This window comes from Homarus americanus, unplaced genomic scaffold (assembly GCF_018991925.1).
Source record: "Homarus americanus isolate GMGI-L3 unplaced genomic scaffold, GMGI_Hamer_2.0 scaffold59578, whole genome shotgun sequence".
Taxonomy (NCBI): domain Eukaryota; kingdom Metazoa; phylum Arthropoda; class Malacostraca; order Decapoda; family Nephropidae; genus Homarus; species Homarus americanus.
In genome coordinates this window covers 1,230,613-1,251,166 of record NW_024712913.1, presented here as the reverse complement: position 1 = coordinate 1,251,166, position 20,554 = coordinate 1,230,613, and the positions used below count along the sequence as shown (strand labels likewise).

At 40.1% G+C, this 20,554-nt stretch overlaps 2 protein-coding genes across 2 annotated transcripts; one reads left to right on the top strand and one right to left on the bottom strand.

Annotated features, from left to right (window-relative positions):
- The first annotated feature begins 2,973 nt into the window (after window positions 1-2,973).
- Window positions 2,974-10,196, top strand: LOC121864949. The gene is made up of 3 exons (XM_042364166.1): window positions 2,974-3,726; window positions 4,768-4,897; window positions 9,676-10,196. Exons 2-3 carry the CDS (start codon window positions 4,778-4,780, stop codon window positions 9,919-9,921), a joined length of 366 nt encoding a protein of 121 aa, XP_042220100.1. The 5' UTR covers window positions 2,974-3,726; window positions 4,768-4,777; the 3' UTR covers window positions 9,922-10,196.
- Window positions 10,197-13,257: 3,061 nt separating this feature from the next.
- LOC121864427 (transient receptor potential cation channel subfamily A member 1 homolog) lies at window positions 13,258-20,172 on the bottom strand. Its single transcript, XM_042363454.1, has 4 exons — window positions 19,171-20,172; window positions 18,598-18,699; window positions 16,195-16,308; window positions 13,258-15,674 (listed from the first exon to the last, which is right to left on the bottom strand). The coding sequence occupies exons 1-4, from the start codon at window positions 19,273-19,275 to the stop codon at window positions 14,919-14,921; spliced, it is 1,077 nt and encodes a 358-aa protein (XP_042219388.1). The 5' UTR covers window positions 19,276-20,172; the 3' UTR covers window positions 13,258-14,918.
- Between the last annotated feature and the right edge of the window lie 382 nt (window positions 20,173-20,554).

Sequence of the window (20,554 nt, the reverse complement as noted above, 5' to 3'; positions counted from 1 at the left end):
TAAATGGCTTTACAGTAAGAGAAAAAGTAATCACAGTTATAAATATAACCTTAAGGAGAAATGCTACTCATCATTAAGTACATATGACCGGCACTTCAATATTCTACATAGTCGGTATAGTTTAAGAGATGGAACAATGGAACAAAGCGTAGTGTTTCCTCGAATGGATGAGGATGTGTCGTTCCACCCTTGTCAACTATGTTACTCCTGGAGTTGTGGGACTGATATGAACTCATAAGACACGACCACAACACTTGAGAGTTCCCTGAATGGATCCTCTCATTTGTCTTGAACCTGCAAAAGTGATTGTTAGTCAGGTGGTCAACTTATTTAATAACAAAATAAGATCAGTAGTAAGTATAAATGTCATGAAACAAAATAGGATCAGTAGTAAGTATAAATGTCATGAAACAAAATAGGATCAGTGGTAAGTATAAATGCCATGAAACAAAATAGGATCAGTAGTAAGTATAAATGTCATGAAACAAAATAGGATCAGTAGTAAGTATAAATGTGATGAAACAAAATAGGATAATTAGTAAATATTAACGGTATTAAATCTCATCAACATGAAATTTGCAGATAGTTCATTCGTGTGGGTCAAGTTATCTTGTTGCCAAGACTTTATTAGTTCTACCCGAGGCTCTCCCTAGTGTATAGCTGTATTATGAAGTGTGTGTGTTAAATTAAGAGTTTGATAGACGTATTTACTGCTCTCACAGTCATGTACTAATTGCTACATTGTGTTCATTCCAACTTAGATTATCTTCGTCAAACTGTACCAATGAATACAGTAGGTTTTTAATAGACAATAATTTAATAGAAACTTTTCTGAACTATACATTGATACACTCCATACCAAAATATTGTGTTGACATGACGGATACGCATTACCTTTGTCATTAACCTTTGTCGATAAACACATACCTGTTTATATTACTCACCTGTGTCCTGGTGGTATTGTTCGTGACTGAACTCTGAATGACACAAAACAAGGTGTCGTAAGAATATTAAATTTGTGAAAGAAATTAAAAGTTTGTTTAATAAAAAAGTAATATTCAACACACACACACACACACACACACACACACACACACACACACACTCTCTCTCTCTCTCTCTCTCTCTCTCTCTCTCTCTCTCAAAGAAGGAAATCAAGCACCCTACATAGTGTGTCTGTGTGTGTGTGTGTGTCAGTAGTTACACATTCTTGAGAGTTTTTTAGTCAAATAATCAACACGTTGCTCCTTCCTTCGGCCAGTGTTCATATGTTGTCCCAGTCACCCCACAGTCCCAGTCACCCCACAGTCCCAGTCACCCCACAGTCCCAGTCACCCCACAGTCCCAGTCACCCCACAGTCCCAGTCACCCCATTGTACTGCCAGTGTACAGAGAGGAAATCCCTGGGAGAAAATTAGTCCACCGGAAAAATCGTCACTAAATAATTACCAACGAGAGAAAATACTTCACCAAGATGATACTCTCTCTGCTAAAAACTTAGGACTTTATAACCTCAATTGACTCACTAATTACCATGCAGCAATGTTTTCGTATCACCTGATGATTACCACCCTCCCAGTTTGTTTCACTTTTAAGATTCACAAACCTAACCTAACCTAACCTAACCTCCTTTATTTCTTTTCTTCTTTCACTGAACCCCTTCCTCCAATCCACTCCCCTTTCTTCCTCTCCTCTCCCTTTCCCTGTCTTCTCTCTTCTTCCCTCTCTTCTCTCCTTTCTCCATTGTTCTCTCCTCTCCACTCCCTTTCTCTTCTTTACCCTTCTTCTTCCCTCCCTTTTATTTTCTTCCTTCCTCTCTTTCCACCCCTCTCCTCCTTTCTCTTCCTCCTCCTCCTCTCTCTTCCTTCCCCCCCCCCCTTTTTACCGCCCCTTCCCCTTTCTCCCTTCCATTTCCCTCTCTTCTTTTCCCTCCCCTCTCTTCCTTCCCCTCTCCCCCCTTCCCTCCCCTCTTCCTTCCCTCTCCTTCCACATACCTCACCAGTGGGTTGCCTAGTGATGGTGTTGATCCATTATCGATGCTTAAGTGATGGAGGGAGTGATGGAGGAGTGATGGAGGGGTAGCTGTTTGTTGGGGGGTGGTAGTGGGAGTAGTATGTTGGGGGTGGTGATGGTAGTTTGTGTTGGGGGTGGTGGAGGACTAGTTGTGGTGGAGGGTTGTTGTTGTGTCGGGGTGGTGATGGGTAGTTGTTGTGTTGGGGGGTGGTGGAGGGACTAGTTGTGGTGGAGGGAGTTGTTGTTGTGTTGGGGTGGTGATGGTAGTTGTTGTGTTGGGGGTGGTGGAGGACTAGTTGGTGGAGGGTTGTTGTTGTGTTGGGGGTGGTGATGGTAGTTGTTGTGGTGGAGGGGGTTGTGTTGGGGGTGGTGATGGTAGTTGTTGTGTTGGGGTGGTGGAAGGACTAGTTGTGATGGAGGGTTGTTGTTGTGTCGGGTGGTGATGGTAGTTGTTGTGTTGGGGGTGGTGGAGGGACTAGCTGTGGTGGAGGGGGTTGTTGTTGTGTTAGGGGTAGTTGTTTTGTTGGGGTGGTGATGGTGGTGGAAGGGGATAGTTGTTGTGTTGGAGTGGTGATAATGGTGGTGGTAGTTTGTGTAGTGAGTGGTGTTAGATTATTTACTATATTGTGGTAGTGGTTGGTACTCATGCTGCCACTCAGGTTAGTACTCAAGGTTGGCATTCAGGTTGGCACTCTCAGTTCATATGTATACCGTGGACAAGATCTATCCCTCAAACAAGACCCAATTTATGCCCATATGAATTATTCAGTTAACACACGTGGCTAGAGGATATCCGTGTTAGCTTTGATTACTTCCTTCGGTTTCTTCCATAACTAAATTTTGGGGCTTACCTAGCATGTACATAGTGTGTGTGTGTGTGTGTGTGTGTGTGTGTCCCTCCATGCATAATTTACCCGAGAATGGTTGTCAGCCTGTTGCTGGCCAGTGTGTGCTCGGCCACGGGAGAGGGAGGTCACGTCTCTCCCTGCTCTCACCTTACTCTACGAACTCTGCAAAAGTTATATATTCACTCAGGAAGCCACATGGTCACTCTTTGAAGTAATCCAGACACACTTACAGGCTCAAGGATAAAAGGATCACTCTTGTATGGTCTTTACGATATCAATGGGAAATTTTAAGTTACATCAGAAGATCAATCTCGGACAGCACAAGCATGCCGTGATAGTTTGAGTTTATCTGGAGGATGCTTTTATGTCGGGGTTTCACTCAGAATAAGTTAGGTTGCCAAGCGGTGCACCTTCATTGAGTAACCCTTGGTCTCACAAGAAGGTCTGAGGAGTTGCGTAGTGTCATGTGATCCTCAAGATGACATTGGTCATTCCGGAAGTTCTCTGAAGAAGCTCTGGGAATAATAGAAGCTCCGTAACCATTCAAGAAGTCTGATGGAGACGAGAAATGATTGTGATTGCTTAAGAGGCCTCGTAAGCGCACTAGAAGTTTCGTGATGTCTTTAGATTTCTCAAGACCATTACCAAAGCTCTGTGAATATCCCGTAAGCCCAATGAGAACTCTAGATGCTTTGTGATCACTAATGAAGCCTCTCTTGATCACCCTAGGAGCTCTGTAATCAACCAAGAAGCTTGAAGGACACTCTGGAAACTCTGCGATCACAAAGAACACTATAAAGACTACTTATTTATTCTTCAGTCACTCTAAGAACAGTTCCATCATCCAGAAATCAGTGCTAGCAAGGTATTGATCAACTGCGTATTTCGCAAATGAGTGTTGTATGTGCGTGTAACACGCTTCTTCCTGTTGTGTGCACATTATTTACAATCCGTTAGAAGACATATATGTACCTATCTTTGTTTTAGCTCTGCATTTCTAGGTCACGTACAACTGTTACAATTGTTGGAATGAAACCCAACGAAAAATGAAAATGTTGAGTGTTATTGATGGCAGTGATCCCTGGAGATGTGAGAACGTATTTGGTGGGTTCCCTTAAGTTTTGCCATGAATGTTGTAGTCAAAAGTCATCAATGTTGCGCTGACGCTCTGCTGCAACTAAATACGTTCTCTTCCACTTGAACCAGAACTGAAGGCAACAGGGTTTTAAAAAACCGTAGTATAACATGTCAGGTTGAGGACGACTTTCCACTTGGCTCAGCTCTGGTATCACTGATTTCGCTTCACCACACTGGATGATTGTCAGTGATTTAACCTCATATCCTTTTTTGCTTTCAACCGAATAAGAAGCTTTTTTATGTATCTTATGTTCCTGCTTGTAATTTCGTGAGAGAGAGAAAACAGTAGTGTGGATGACCTCACTTTCAACATTTATATAAAGTATATCTGTATCCCGTGTAGCACCAAGTGCGTGTTGTTCATGATTAGTCTAGTCAAGGTTCCTTCACTTATTTATAGGGACGCGCGCTTCCACGTAGCCAGATGTAAACACTACCTGTATGAGGTTCCGTACACTCCAGGTAAATGTAGAGTTATGACCCAACGATCAGCCAAGGCTTAGTTCTGGCATGTGATTAAAACGTATATTTTATTTCCTGTCATTGTTTAGTAAATTTGACGAATAAAAAGGACAACTATGATGTTGTAAAAGAGCAACCCACAGGAAGAGAGAGGAAGAGATGCAAAGAAACAGAGGAAGATAAAAGTGGAAGTAAGAAAGAGAAGCAGAGAGGTGCTGACATTCTAAAGTATAGCTTCTTAACCTCAATAGCCAACGAGCTCTTAGACAGGAGAGACAGACAAACGAGCAAATTCCTTATTTTCCAGAATCCTCCAGATGGGTCAGGACGGTCGAGCGTTTGTTGCACCACTAGCAGCACTCCTCACCGTAGTTTTCATCCTGGCGGTGGCCTTCTGCGACAACTACAACCGCCACTACAAGAGCTACCAGCCCAAGGTACACACACACACACACACACACACACTACCACCACACACACACACACACACACTACCACCACTACCACTTACCCAAGGTACACACACCACCACCACTACCACTTACCCAAGGTACACACACCACTACCACTTACCCAAGGTACACACACCACTACCACTTACCCAAGGTACACACACACCACTACCACACACACCATACCACTTGCAGGCACACACACATCACTACCACCCAAGGCACACACACACTACCACTTACCCAACACACACACCACTACCACTTACCCTGCACACACACACCACTACCACTTTCCTAGGCACACACACTTACCACCACCACTTACCCAGGTACACACTACCACCACCACCACTTATCCAAAGCACACACACTACCACCACCACTTCACCAAGGCACACACCACCACCACCACCACTTACCCAGGTACACACACACTACCACCACTTATCCAAAGCACACACACTACCACCACCACTACCCAAGGTATTCACACTACCACCCACCACTTACCCAAGGTACACACACTACCACCACCACACCCACACACTACCACCCTAAGGTACACACACTACACCACCACTTACCAAGGTACACACACTACCACGACCACTTACCCAAGGTACACACACCACCACCACAACTTACCCAAGGTGCACACACTACCACCACCACTTACCCAAGGTACACACACTACCACCACCACCACCACAACTTACCCAAGGTACACACACCACCACCACTTACCCAAGGTACACACACACCACCACCACTTACCCAAGGTACACACACTACCACCACCACAACTTACCCAAGGTACACACACCACCACCACACTTACCCAAGGTACACACACTCTACCACCACTGCACACACCACCACCACAACTTACCCAAGGTACACACACTACCACCACCACTTACCCAAGGTACACACACTACCACCACTTCCACCACCACAACTTACCCAAGGTACACACACCACCACCACAACTTACCCAAGGTACACACACTACCACCACCACTTACCCAAGGTACACACACTACCACCACTTCCACCACCACAACTTACCCAAGGTACACACACCACCACCACAACTTACCCAAGGTACACACACTACCACCACCACTTACCCAAGGTACACACACTACCACCACTTCCACCACCACAACTTACCCAAGGTACACACACCACCACCACAACTTACCCAAGGTACACACACTCTACCACCACTACCACCACCACAACTTACCCAAGGTACACACACTGCCACCACAACTCCCCAAGGTACACACACTACCAGTTTACGTCGTCTCATGGGGGACCCTGTCGAAGCCTTTGTTGTAGTCGAGATATACCACATCATAATCGTGTTCGTCGTCCACTGATTCGAAAACAGTTGAAAATAAGATAATAGATTTGTCAGACATAAGTGCCCGCTTGGGAAGCCATGCTGGTTATTATCATTGATCAACTTGTGTTTCTCAAGATGATTTCGAATTGAGTTTGAAATTATTTCTTGCAGTAATTTCCTTACAATGGATGTGAAACTGATTGGACAGTAGTTTGAGGATAGTGATCTATCTCCTTTGAAAATCGGTATCACTTTCACTATCCTCCAGGATTGTGGGACTACACCTGCTTAATGACTAATATAAAGTTTGCTAAGGGCATACAAAGCTCTTCCTTACATTCCTTTCATACTCTGGCAGATACCTCATTGGGACCTGGTGACTTATTTTGTTTTAGTTTATCTATTTGTTTACTAAAACCGTTTAGCCAAGTAAACAATGTGTATTTGCTCGAAACAAGGCTAATAAAGTACTTGGGTTCATACAAAGGGGTGTTAGTTACAAGACTAGCGAGGTCATCCTAAAACTATATCTTGCGCTTGTGAGACCTCACTTGGAATATGCAGCTCAATTCTGGTCACCGTATTACAGAATGGGTATAGAATCCTTAGAAAGAATTCAGAGGAGAATGACAAGACTAATCCCGGGCATTAGGAACCTTGAGTACAGAGACAGGTTAAAGCATCTTATTTTACACTCCCTCGAGAGACGTAAAGTGAGGGGCGATATGATAGAGGTGTATAAATGGAAGTCAGGGCTGAACTAAGGGGACATTACAAATGTACTCCAACTATCCAACCAGGAGCGAACTCGTAACAATGGTTTTAAATTAGACAAATTTAGATTTAGGCGCGAAATAGGTAAACGTTGGTTTGGAAATAGAGTAGTGGATGAGCGGAACAAGTTACCAAATATCATCATTAACTTGAATACGCTGGATAGCATCAAGCATAGGTTGGGTGGTTATATGAACAATAGGGGTTGGATGTAAATGGGACTGCCCAGTCTGGGCCAATATGCCCGCTGCAGTTTCCTCCATTCTTTTGTTCTTATGTGCTTCACTATCTCTGGAGATAGTCGGTGCCTCGGGTATCCTGTTGAAATTTTCGGTTTGAAAACTGATGAACTATATCTGTTCAGATTATTGGTCATTTCTCTCTCGTTATCACTTAGCTCGCCTGTATCTGACTGTATTGGTCCAATTTTGTCTCGTGTTTAAGTTTGATACATTTGGATAAATCCCTTGGGGTTTGACTTCGCCTCCCTTGCTACCTTTAGTTCATTATTCCACTCTGCTTTTCTTATCTCGGTCTTAACCCTACTGGCCAATACCTTATAATAATCTCGGAGGTAAACTTCACGATTCATTTTCGTACCTATAACCTTCCTTTGTTCAGTAGTATTCTTTAAATAATTATTTATCCATTTCGGGTCATTGTTGTATGAACTGAGCTTTTTGTATGGTATTTTCTGCCTTTGTGCATTAAGTAGCTCGTTATTTAATTTATGGAACTGTCAACCTCATATCTCGTGGTCAGGTTACCTCGGTATTCATGGTGCAATTCTCTACCACCACCATCACAAGGTATACATACTCTCGACCACCACAGGGTATACATGCTCACCACCACCACAAGGTATACATACTCACCACCGCCACAAGGTATACATGCTCACCACCACCACAAGGTATACATACTCACCACCGCCACCACAAGGTATACATACTCACCACCGCCACAAGGTACACATACTCACCAACGCCACAAGGTATACATGCTCACCACCACCACAAGGTATACATGCTCACCACCACCACAAGGTATACATAATCACCACCACCACCACAAGGTATACATGCTCACCACCGCCACAAGGTATACATGCTCACCACCGCCCACAAGGTATACACACTACCCACCACCACAAGGTATACATACCACCACCACCACAAGGTATACATACTCACCACCGCCACAAGGTATACATGCTCACCACCACAAGGCATACATGCTCACCACCACCACCACAAGGTATACATGCTCACCACCGCTACAAGGTATACATGCTCACTACCGCAAGGTATACATGCTCACTACCACAAGGTATACATGCTCACTACCACAAGGTATACATGCTCACTACCACAAGGTATACATGCTCACCACCACAAGGTATACATACTCACCACCAACACAAGGTGTACTTGGCGACAATTATTTATGAATAAAAAATAGAAGGCCCGAGGAATTAAGACTAGTTATTTTCTTAAAGACATTGTTTATGAGAAAGTATTGTTTTCTTCCCGTGTATAAGTATATCGTATATCGATCAGTGGTCCTACCCACCCTACTATAAACTATATGGCAGTGAGATATGGGTCACATACAGGAGGCTCCTCAAGGCACTTGAAAACTTTCACCAACGTAGTCTACGTTCCATCCTCCAAGTTCGCTGGGAAGATAAGCGAATAAATACCAGTATTTTTGCTGACACCTACTGTAGGAGCATCGAGGCAACCATTATCCATGAACAACTACGTTGGACTGGCCATGTTACCCGCATGGACGACAGTAGATTGCCAAAGCAGCTTCTTTACAGTCACCTAACGAATAGTAAACGTAACGCTGGCGGGCAACTGAAAAGGTATAAGGATAGTCTTAAGACAAACCTGAAAAGGTGCCAAATTGACCCCCTCCACATCGTAACGCTTGGAGAAGCACCACACGAGAAGGTGTCAATACCTTCAAGTTAGCCCGACTGTAAAACGAAGCAGACAAGCGCCAACGTCGGAAGGACGCTGCCACCGCCCCTTCCACAGTAGGTGGAGTCGTCCACAAGTGCAACGAATGTGGACGACGCTGCGGGTCCCGTATCGGCCTCTTTAGTCACCTCTAAACTCACTAACCTAGGTGACATCCTTAATAACTCATATCATTGTATCAGCTGGATGGTCGTCATACTCGATTCCGAGAGACAGCAAAGTAGTAGTAGTGTGTACGTGTGAGTGTTTGTTTTGTTTTGTTTTTACTTAAATTCCACTATGTCCTGTTGCCGTTAACAGGACAGTACGGACTCCCTGTATAAGGAATAGGGTGTGAATAAGACATTTTGAACGCCTTGTATAATCATCCTCGTGATTATCAGTTTATTCCAAGAAATAACTTTTGGTATAACTGTATTTTTTATTTTTATCTGTTTATCTGAATCTGATGTGGAACCAGTTTATCGTTTATAAATAATTTTATTCCTTATAATTGTGGGTATATGTGTCATCTTCTATTCTTAAGTAAATTTCTATAGGAAGAAGTGGTTCATATATTTTTAATGAAGAAAAAATCTCTTTATAAGCCACCGATGATTTTTTTTTCACACCAGTTCGTAAATACCCAAAGTTAAGGTTAACCCCAGCAGGATACGGAGTCCCTGGACCAAGACCTGACCTTCCTGATGGCGAGGATAAAGGAGTTGGAGGCCAAGTCGACCCAGACGGGGAGACAATTGCGGTTCTTGAAGAAATTGTTAACCAAGATGGAGGAAAGGCAGCAGGAGAAGACAGTGTTGCAAGACATGTGTGGAGTGTTTGTACCTTGTGAGCAGGACACAGCCATCCAACCCACCCCTACTGTAACGCCAGTCGCTATGTTACTTCCTTGACCTAAGAAGAGCTATACTCTCTATCTCTCTCACCAAAACAGTTGTCACATGTAATATGAAAATTAAAAATCCTTGATGATAACGTTAGCGATTCAAAATTCACACTTCTAAAATATTAGGACACGTCGAGTAAAAACTTGGACGTTAGAGTACTGTTCGGCTGTTAGCTTTGTTCGGCTGCCTTTGGTCGATTCGATTTGCTGTTCACCATTGTATACGTGCACTGTTTACTTACATTGTTTTTATATACCTGCACTTCCTATGTATAATGTATAACTGCATTTTTTGCATACATACTGAATATTATGTATTGTATGAAGATTTAGTTTAATAAATATATCTATGTATATCTCTTTCTCTCGCTACCTGTGGCTTGGTAATGCTCCATATTCCACATCAGTTATATAATCGAGATAACTAAGTCTGACACCGAGACCTACTATACGAGACCGAGACCAAGTGTAATGTTAGCACTTTTTTATACGCCTGTGCTTAAGGGATTCTTTTGTTTGACTTAATAAATAGTCTCTGTACATTGACAGTATACCTTATAATAGCTGAATAGTTGTTGGTACCAAGAGCAACTCACATTAGAGCAAGTGTCAGAATTCAAATTTGAGAATATCGTTTTGAAAAATGTTGGAAATGTACTAGAAACGACAGAACACTTGAGTGGTAGAGGGCGTTTTGTGGTAAGGGATCTGAGGTGTTATAGTTCTCTTAGACATATAAATATGTGTTATGTTCTAGCGAGTAGTTTTAGAATCCCATATGAGTTCTTTGGTATCTTCGGCAGATGGTTAGAATCCATCGTGGACAGTGGCGAATGGAGATGCATTCTTGTGTGTGTTGTCCTGTTGGTAGTAAGCAAATGTTAAACACCGATGTGGTGAGATGTGTCACACTAGAAACTATTAACAGACACATAGAGAGTATTAAATCAAGTGAATGTTATGCTTTTACTGATGGTTCTATGCAGACAAACACAGGTAGAACAGGCTGTGCAATTGTAATATATAAAGAAAAAGAGATGATATTGTCAAACAAACAAAGGCTGAACAACTGGGCCAGCACAACACAAACTGAACTAACTGGAATCTACTTAGCCACAGACTACCTCAAAGAAAATGGAGGTGGGGTGATATTCTGTGACTCTCAAAGTGCTTTGAAATCAATGAACAGCCCGTCAGGCTCTATGTCTAAAGTTGTATGTGATATTAAAAGGAATGTGATAACTGCCAATGAGACCAACTTTCGTATCGAATTTGTGTGGATTCCGTCCCATGTTGGAATCAGGTATCATGACCGTGCTGATAGACTGGCCAATGAGGCATGTAAGAAAGAAAATGTTGACCGTGACCTTGGCCTGTCCAATGCTGTAATTAAAAACATTCAAGTCAGAATCATGAACTCTGATCTAGAAGAAGTGAGAAATGCAGAGAGACCTGACAGTTGTAGCATTAGTAAATCTGACAAATTTTGTAACAAGAGGTACCGGTATGGCCAGCATAAGGACAGAACCAGACAATGTGATGTAGTCGTGGCCAGAATTAGGCTAGGATACAGACACATCTGGCAAGTTAGTAACGCTGTACCCATACCGGAACACTCAGCATATAAACTTTGTGATAAACCTTTAAAGCATACACTTGAGCACTATATTATTGAATGTGACACTGTCAAAGACTTCAGGCCACCTGACTTATTGTATCTTGAACTATGTAATTACTTCATTGAATCAGGTGTGCTTGAGGACATTCTTGCTGTTTATCCCAAATTTGCTAGCCCACACTGATTAGTCTTCAATTAGAATATGACTCCAATGTATGTGATCCACTGACCTATATATACTGCTAATGAATATGATGTATTTCCTTCTTTGTGTACGAACCTCTGTCCTGCATGGCAGTGAACAGTGACACTACCCACATGAATCTGACCGACGTATATGTATGTGTGCGTGTGTGTATATACTGTATATGTACATGTACATGTATATGTGTATGTATATATGTATATGTATGTATATGTGTGTGTGTGTTTACATATATGTATATGTACTGTCAATGAATATGATGCATCTCTTTGTGTACGAACCTCTGTCCTGCATGGCAGTGAACAGTGACATTACCCACATGAATCTGACCTCTATACATTTATAGCTGTTAATGAATGTGATGTATTTCTTTGTGTATGAACCTCTGTCCTGCGTGGCAGTGAGAAGTGATACCACCCTCAGTGTCAAGACCTGACTGAATTACTCAGAAGAGGCAAACTGTACTACAAGCTCTGCCAATAAATTTGTTAAACTAAAAAAATTCCTCTATGTCTACGTTGTATTCCTTCTCACGCGTCCAGTTCCTGTTACAACTTATCACGTTAATTAAACCCTTGAATGGTATCTCACACCTGGGTTACTGGAGAGGTGACCTGGCTAGAAATTGAGTACACAGCAGACTGCACTAATAATAAATATGGAAAGGCTATAATAGACAATAACAGTCTTTTTGATGAAGTCATATTTGCAAAGAAGTTCCTAAATGACTGTGACAGGAAGAAAGTGGGAAAATGCAGGGACTAACAGTGAAGCAAAATGGGTTCAGATGTTTAAACACTTCAGTGGAAAGAACGTTTCTTTTCCTAATCTCATGCATGTCATTAAATTTGTCTTTTGTTTGCCTGGAACATAGGCCCCTGTAGAAAGAGTCTTCTCAATTATAAACAATATTTGGTCCCAAGACCGTAGCCTCATGGCAGAGAGTACTGTTAAAGCCTCGCTTTCCTCCAACTTAATATTGATTTAACTTGCTCACAGTTTTATGACAAAATAAGAAATGGCAGAAAGATGCTAAAGAAAGTACAATCGAGTGAGAAGTATGGATGACCAAAAGACAAAGGAAAAAGAGTAAATTGTGTATTATTGTGGTGCAGTATACTTGTGTATATATGATTTACAAGTTATTGTAATTTTTCTTTCTATGATGTTAGAAACAAAGGAATTTAGGTGATATTTTTCATTATTATGTTTGTGAACCATTTTTCCATATAAAAAGTCAAAGTAGAAGGAATATTATTTTAACTTGCTCACAGTTTTATGTCAAAAACAATGGTAAAGAAAGTACTGCGTAGTAACATGTAAGGGTGGTCAAACAAAACGGTATATTGCAGAAAAATGCAATATGTATTTTATTTGTGAATTATATTATTTGCAACTTATTACAATTTTTCATACATAAATGTATGAAACAAAGGAATTTAGGTTCAGCTGATATTTTCCATTATTATGTTCCCGAAATTATTTTTTTCCATATAAAAAGTAGAAGTAAAAGGCAAATATATGTACAGTGGTATAATATCATGGCCTCATTAAATTAATCCTTGTCCCGGTTTGGGCATAAAAACATATGGTAAGCCTCCCAAGTCACCAGGTGGTTTCAATCGACAAATTTCTCAACCTGAGTTAGACCTGTCCACAATACAAGGACAGGTCGTCAACCTTCACTCTCAGTGTATCACGATTTATGAAGTAATCTCGATAATTTATGAACTAGTCAATCATATCATCATGATCTACAATCATTAATCTATTTTGCATTTAACATTTAAAAAGATAACATTTCATATATACTGAGAAATTCACATATGTCTTACAATAACTTAAAACTTTCCATAAGATATTTAACTCCTTTCAATAAATGTTCATTGAGTTACAAAATTTTAAAACTCGCCAATCATTTCAATGTGATCATTAATCTTCTTTCTAGGTTATTTAAGATTAAATAACAATTTAGAATAACACCACAATTTCAGAATTTATCACAACTTTTTGCTTAAATATGCTGAGAATATACATAATACATCTCGTATTTCAGGGGTTAAATTATTTTTGTCACATAATAAGATATATTTTGGAACAACAGAAAATCAGTTTTGATAATAAGTAAAATTAATTCAGCTATGTTACAACTAAGGCAGACGCATTTAGAATAACCAGTGCCAGATTAACCAGTGATGGAAACCTGACTTTGTTCTGCTCACTTTTGTAACTTTGGTTGTCAGCAAATCCCTACATAAGTGGTCAGAAGTAGTGACCTGAAATATCACAAAGATCCCCAGTTTAAGAACCACTAGTACAGTACTTGAGTTACTTCCCTTATAGTCAACACCCACTGGTGGTAGGGTCATCACTATTGTCTTCGTATAAGTCTATGCATTAATCAATACAGTATATAGATCTTGTTTACAAAGTTGTGTTAGTCTTCATCGCTAAAGATTAAGGTGCAAGTGGTTTTGTCTGCCAATGTCACATACTGTATTATTTCATCCTTTTTTTCTTTTTATTTAGGACCTTTATAAGCTATATAGTTTACAAATCATCAACGAACAACAGATGCGACTGAAACAAATTTTTCTTTTGGTGTAACATAACTAAACACAGCTCTCAAGACAACGTGATGCTCTGGTGGTCACGCGTCTGTCAGTTAGTGAAGTTCTTCTAAATTATGTGAATAAAGTAGCTGATCAAGGACCACATTCTCGCATAAACTTGGCTACATTAAATCATACTTTCGTCACCATTATGCTACTCTCAACACTCACCTATTTCTGGCCTTAAATCTCGTGGTTTCACAAAGCATATATGAATTAATATGTAATTCTTTCACAACATCAACTAATGAACGATGATTAATAAACCTAAAACAAAAGAACAACAAAATATCTCAAAAAATACCATCAATCATAACTGAAGCTCCATCTTATCCTTTATGCTGCCAAGTAATATATTAACGGATCACCTGAAGAATCTCCTCCGCTCCAGCTTATTTCACCTTAAGATTAACCATCCTAACACAGTTTGGGGAGATGAGGTGAGATTAAGCTAGCGTGAGGTGGTTAATCTTTAGATGGAATAAGCTGGGGTGGAGCAGATTCTTGAGGTGATCCGTTTTAACATTAGGGTTCGTGTTTTTTTGGTGTGTGTGAAGGCTTGTGGTCATTTACGTGGTGTTACATTTGATCCTATGTTTTTCACCTCTCACTACACATGACATTAGGTCTTGCAACAGCATATTTTGTTCATTGACTTGACGGGATAAATTTTCAAGTAATCTGTAGGTGTGCTCAGGATCACGCCCACCACATAAGTGACATGAAGAATTTAGATTACTGCAACTTTTATTTATAGTAGCATTGGAGTTAAGTTCAGTATCTTGACTTATGTCTTGATTCACCTTGTCAATAACCCAGCCAATATTGTAACGTTTCCTCAACGAGGGAAACCAAGATTCTATTGTTATTATCAAGCTCACGCGAACAGACAAATTTATGAGCTGAGCCTGGTCCTTGGCCTTCTCCATCTCCCCTTGTGGAAGATTCGTTACAATATTAATCATTCCAATTACCATGATCCCAAGAAAGCAGAGCAAAAGAAGGCTGCTCATGATTGGGTAGGGTAGACTCTCCGTGTTACCGAAGTTTTCCTCATATCCTAGGTCGCCCACCATCATGGTTAAGATCTTCATAATGGCACGAGAAAATTTGCTGAATGCATATTTTCCTCTCATAAGCATTTGAAAGGCAAATGTAAATGCAACCACCTGAAGAAGCAAGAGTCCAAATAACTTTAAGATAGTTTTGAGGAAGTCATTTACAATAAAGAGATAAACACTAAACTGGGGCAGCAAACCCAGCAATATAATGAAGTGATACCAGGCTAACAGTACTGAGCAGACTCCACACCTCCACTGCCAGTCCTGAAATGAAGAAAAATGTACAGGATTGACACATTACTGGTGGATAATGGAAGGATTTCATATATTTTGGACAAAGTCGATAACCCTTCGTGATTTTAGCGTTTAAGGATCACCTGAAAATTAAACCTATAAGTGCTCACCTGAAGAGTCGTTCCCCCCCCCCCTCCCCCCCATTTTATGTGGGGGGAGGGGGGTAATGCATCTTGATATTCTCATTTGTAATCGACCTATGGTTCATGCTTCCAACCTTTGAGAGTTAATAAGTCTCAATAAACACAAGTTTCTGCACCCTACATATCAGCTGGTCTGGGTCTGTCGGGTCGCCTCACACTCCTGGACACCCTCAAACACTGGCTTTTATTCCATTTTTTAAACAAAAGAAAAAATGCCACGGAATTTTGAGGAAAGTAAATCATAATTTGGGGGGGATTAGCTAATTATATTTCCAGCAGTTCGGAAGAATACATTTTTCTCATTCTCATTAAAAACGCAAAACATAATATATCCTTGATCAACTCACCTCCCTCACCCCAGTCGCTGCTGTACAATCGGTCCAGTCTACGAGGAGGGTTAGAGTAGTTGTGAAACATAACAGCCGAAGTATTTTCTCTACTCTCAGGTACATCCCACGACACTGAGGTACGAAATTAAAATGTTTTAGGCAGATGAAATTTAATGGAGACAAGTGTAAAGTACTTAGTCTAGGAGACGTAAACAGAGAAACCAGATATCAGATGAACAACGTTGTTATAGAGAAATCCGACTGTGAGAAAGATTTAAGAGTAATGATAAGTAGGAATCATAAACCAAATAATCAATGTGTATTTGCTCTAAACAAGACTAACAAAGTACTTGGGTTCATACAAAGGAGTGTTAGTTACAAGACTAGTGAGGTTATCCTAAAACCATATCTTGCGCTTGTGAGACCTCACTTGGATTACGCCGTTCAGTTGTGGTCACCGTACTACAGAATGGATATAGAAAGAATCCAGAGGAGAATGACAAAACATTCCCGGGCATTAGGAGCCTTGAGTACAGAGACAGATTAAAGTATCTTAATTTGCACTCCTTCGAGAGACGAAGAGTGAGGGGCGAAATGATCGAGGTGTATAAATGGGAATCAAGGCTAAACGAAGGTGATATAACAAAGGTACTCAAACTATCCAACCAGGAACGATCTCGTAACAATGGTTTTAAATTAGACAAATTTAGATTTAGGCACGAGATAGGTAAACACTGGTTTGGAAATAGAGTAGTGGATGAGCGGAACAAGTTACCAAACATCATTAACATCATTAACTCGAACACGCTGGATAGCTTCAAACATAAGTCATATTACAATTTTATCTTGCTCTAGTCAGGCCGCACCTCGATTATGCTGTTCAGTTCTGGTGCCCTTATTATAGAATTGATATCAATTCACTGGAGTCGGTGCAGTGAAGAATGACGAAAATGATTCTGGGACTTGGAAACCTTCCCTATCAAGATAGATTAAAGAACCTAAACTTGCATTCCCTAGTTTTAGTTTAACAAATTTATTGACAAAGCTTGTAGTATAGTTTGCCTATTCTGAGTAATTCAGTCAGGTCTTGTCACTGAGGGTGGTATCATTTCTCACTGCCACGCAGGACAGAGGTTCATACACAAAGAAATACATCATATTCATTAACAGCTATATACACATATATAGAGGTCAGATTCATGTGGGTAATGTCACAGTTCACAGCCATACAGGACAGAGGTTCGTACACAAAGAAATGCATCATATTCATTGACACTATATATATAGGTCAGATTCATGTGGGTAATGTCAAGAAAGAGGAAGAGTGCGGGGAGATAAGATAGAGAGAATAGGAAAATGAATAAAATGTTTAAAAGATGACGAGAATGTTACGAATCTGGTCTGAAGGGAAAAATAGGGTGGGTAAGGTGATGCAGAAGGTCTAATAAATAAGAATTCTTCATTGTATGGACAAGGCATGGGCAAACCCGCGGCCGGTCCGAATCCTGTCTTTGTGTGGCCCTCAGAGTGATTGAAAAATTCTATTTAATGTGACCCTCGGTTCAGATAGATGCATCCAGTTTATGGTAAGTAAAGCAATATTTATTAAAAGAATTATCTTCACACACAGTTCATTACTGTTTCATCACCTATGAGTTACTAACTGCCTAAAATGTAACAGTGAAATACTGTAAGTACAGTATATATGGTCAAAGACGAAAGCTAGGTTCTCCAATTTTTCCCTTTTCCCTGTGTTATTTTATAAAGATTTATCTTATGAGAGAGAGAGAATGTGCCTAGAGGTTGTTTTTCAATGTAGTTGCGCTTAGATTAACATTGCCATTATTCTGTTGGGTGTCTCATAAGTAAGGAAAAAGTTGTAACTGTTGGAAAAAATCAAAGTATTCACAGACTGCTTCACTCATCACCCGTTAAATGTTAAGAAGCTTTAACGTATTACTTAAAAATTATTATAGTGGATTAGTTTCATAAATGAGAGAGAGACTGTGATTGTAAACTGAAAGTATCGTAAGGTGGACTTGACGATAAACTGTTTGACTGTCCGTGCTAATACAATATTAACATTACTTTTGGGTTAGGTACGATATAAATTTTGGTGGGTTGGCCCGTAGAAAAAAATGCCTAAATCGTAATGCGCCCCATGATTGAGGAAAGATTGCCCGTGCCTGGTATAGACCATTGAACATATAATTAAATGATGTGGTGTGGGAAAGCTAAAACGAATATGAGAGGAATTTATTAAACACAGCCTCATTGTAGCTACTCTGAAAGGTGACGGTACCAATTAAGTTATGTAAGTGTTAAATAATACGCCTTAGTGAAGGAAGTTGAGTTCATGTACGGCTAAAACACATGATACAAAATATAACCTTTAAAACGTTATAAACAGTGACTACTCACATGCAGATTTTTGCCTCTCTTCACGGCGAAACAGACCAAAAGGAGGAGGAGGGTAAATTTCCTCAGGAGGACGTGAGTGAAGTTCTCCTCTAACATGCCACCCTGAGCGTGTTAAATATCATCATCAATCGGATAACATAAACAAACATTTTAGTATTTACCTCACACAAATAATGCAGTGCTGGGAGTGAGGGAAGAGAGGTTCTAAGCAGTCCTTAAGTAATGAGTGTTTAGGTAATAATTGCAAAGAGGTAATATTGACAAAATAATAACTATACTGTAATTGCAGAAAGCTGAAGATATTTTTGTTGCATAAACAAATAAAGATACGATAAAGAAATTAATGGACTAAAGCGGCTCTCAAGGTATATTTTCATAAAGCCAACCAAGAAAAAATGCAAAATATAGAACTAGATCAATACGAGGAAAACCCTAATATTTATTTATATATCAGAAAAGTAAACGTAATATGGAATTTAATTCGTTAAAACTAAAGATCACATTAATTCCATGCTATCAAGAGTTAATTTGGGTGTTTAAAAACCACTGTAGATTAAATAAAGGTGGCCTTACTGGGATACGGAAATCAGATGAAGCCTCGCACTGGTAGTTTGGATCTGAAGAATTTGAATCGGGACGTTCACAGGTGTCCCTCTCGCTGGAGCTATCACACGCCATCTCCTGCGTTACGTTGAACTCAGCTCGTACATAAGACCAATCACTGATGAGAAGCAGCACTCCTTAGTGTCTTCCTTGGAGTTATATATATTAGAACAGTTTCCGTAGAGGCAGGACATATAAAACGAATGGTTGTGATAGGAAAACTGAAGAGGAGTCAGCGTTAAAAAGTTGTGGCTCTAGAAATCCACCATTACAAGATATAAAAATCTTTAACATCCACTGAACAGTTACTTAGAAGTTATGTTAATATAATTTTAAGCATTGTTGTGTCGCTTATGTTATCGTAGTTATTCCCATGTTGACACAGGTGAAGGAAGCGTGTGTCCTGAGGCTAATTCATCACTTGTCGACTAGCACTCTTGTCCCCATTAGCCAGTGAAATAATTAGCTTGTTGTAATAGAAGTTCGCAAATGAAGGGGTACCAATGGGCTTTTCCTTCCTGGTGGGGACTCCAAAGATGGCTATATTGAGAAAAAACTAAACATCAGTAGACAATGCAACAAAGAAGTGGCAACTTTTGTTAAGGAGTGACCACCACGCCACGCCTGAAGCTTCTGCTAGGCTAGTTAAATCCGCCATTAAGTAAACCCAACAGATTATTTACTTTATTTTGGGATTTTTATATGTTAGAATTAGTCGTCCGGTATCTACCAGCTGTACCTACCAAAAGGGCAAGTTTCTCAGCCTTCACAAACCAAAGAGAGCTAACACCTCGTATGGACTCAAGAGATCATATTAATTACAAAGTGCTGCAAACATTGGTGTGACAGGTTGAGTGAAGGGGTTGAGGTTAAATCATAAGAGTTTTAAGATTTTCAGTGAGTTGTGAAAAAAAAAATATATGTCGAGTAATCTTGATAAAATCACACGGGAAGATGGAAACAACGGAGTACCTTAGCTTTCGTCTTTATTCAAGACATCTTCAGAGGCAACTGGTAGGAATGTCCACTATAGTACAGGTATTATATATATATATATATATATATATATATATATATATATATATATATATATATATATATATATATATATATATATATATATATGCTGATAACACAAGGAAAGAAGAAAACACGAAGTTCCCAAGCGCTTTGTGTAATTCACATCTTCAGGGTGAGTACAGACTAGAGAGTACGATACGATACGAAGTCATTAGTTAAGAGGTGAAAGAAGATTATTAGGAATTGAAGGAAAAGTGGTGAAACTGAAATACAGTAGGAGTAGAAGAATCTGGGCTCAACCAGATCGCTTCATCTTTCTTATTGGTGTTTTGTC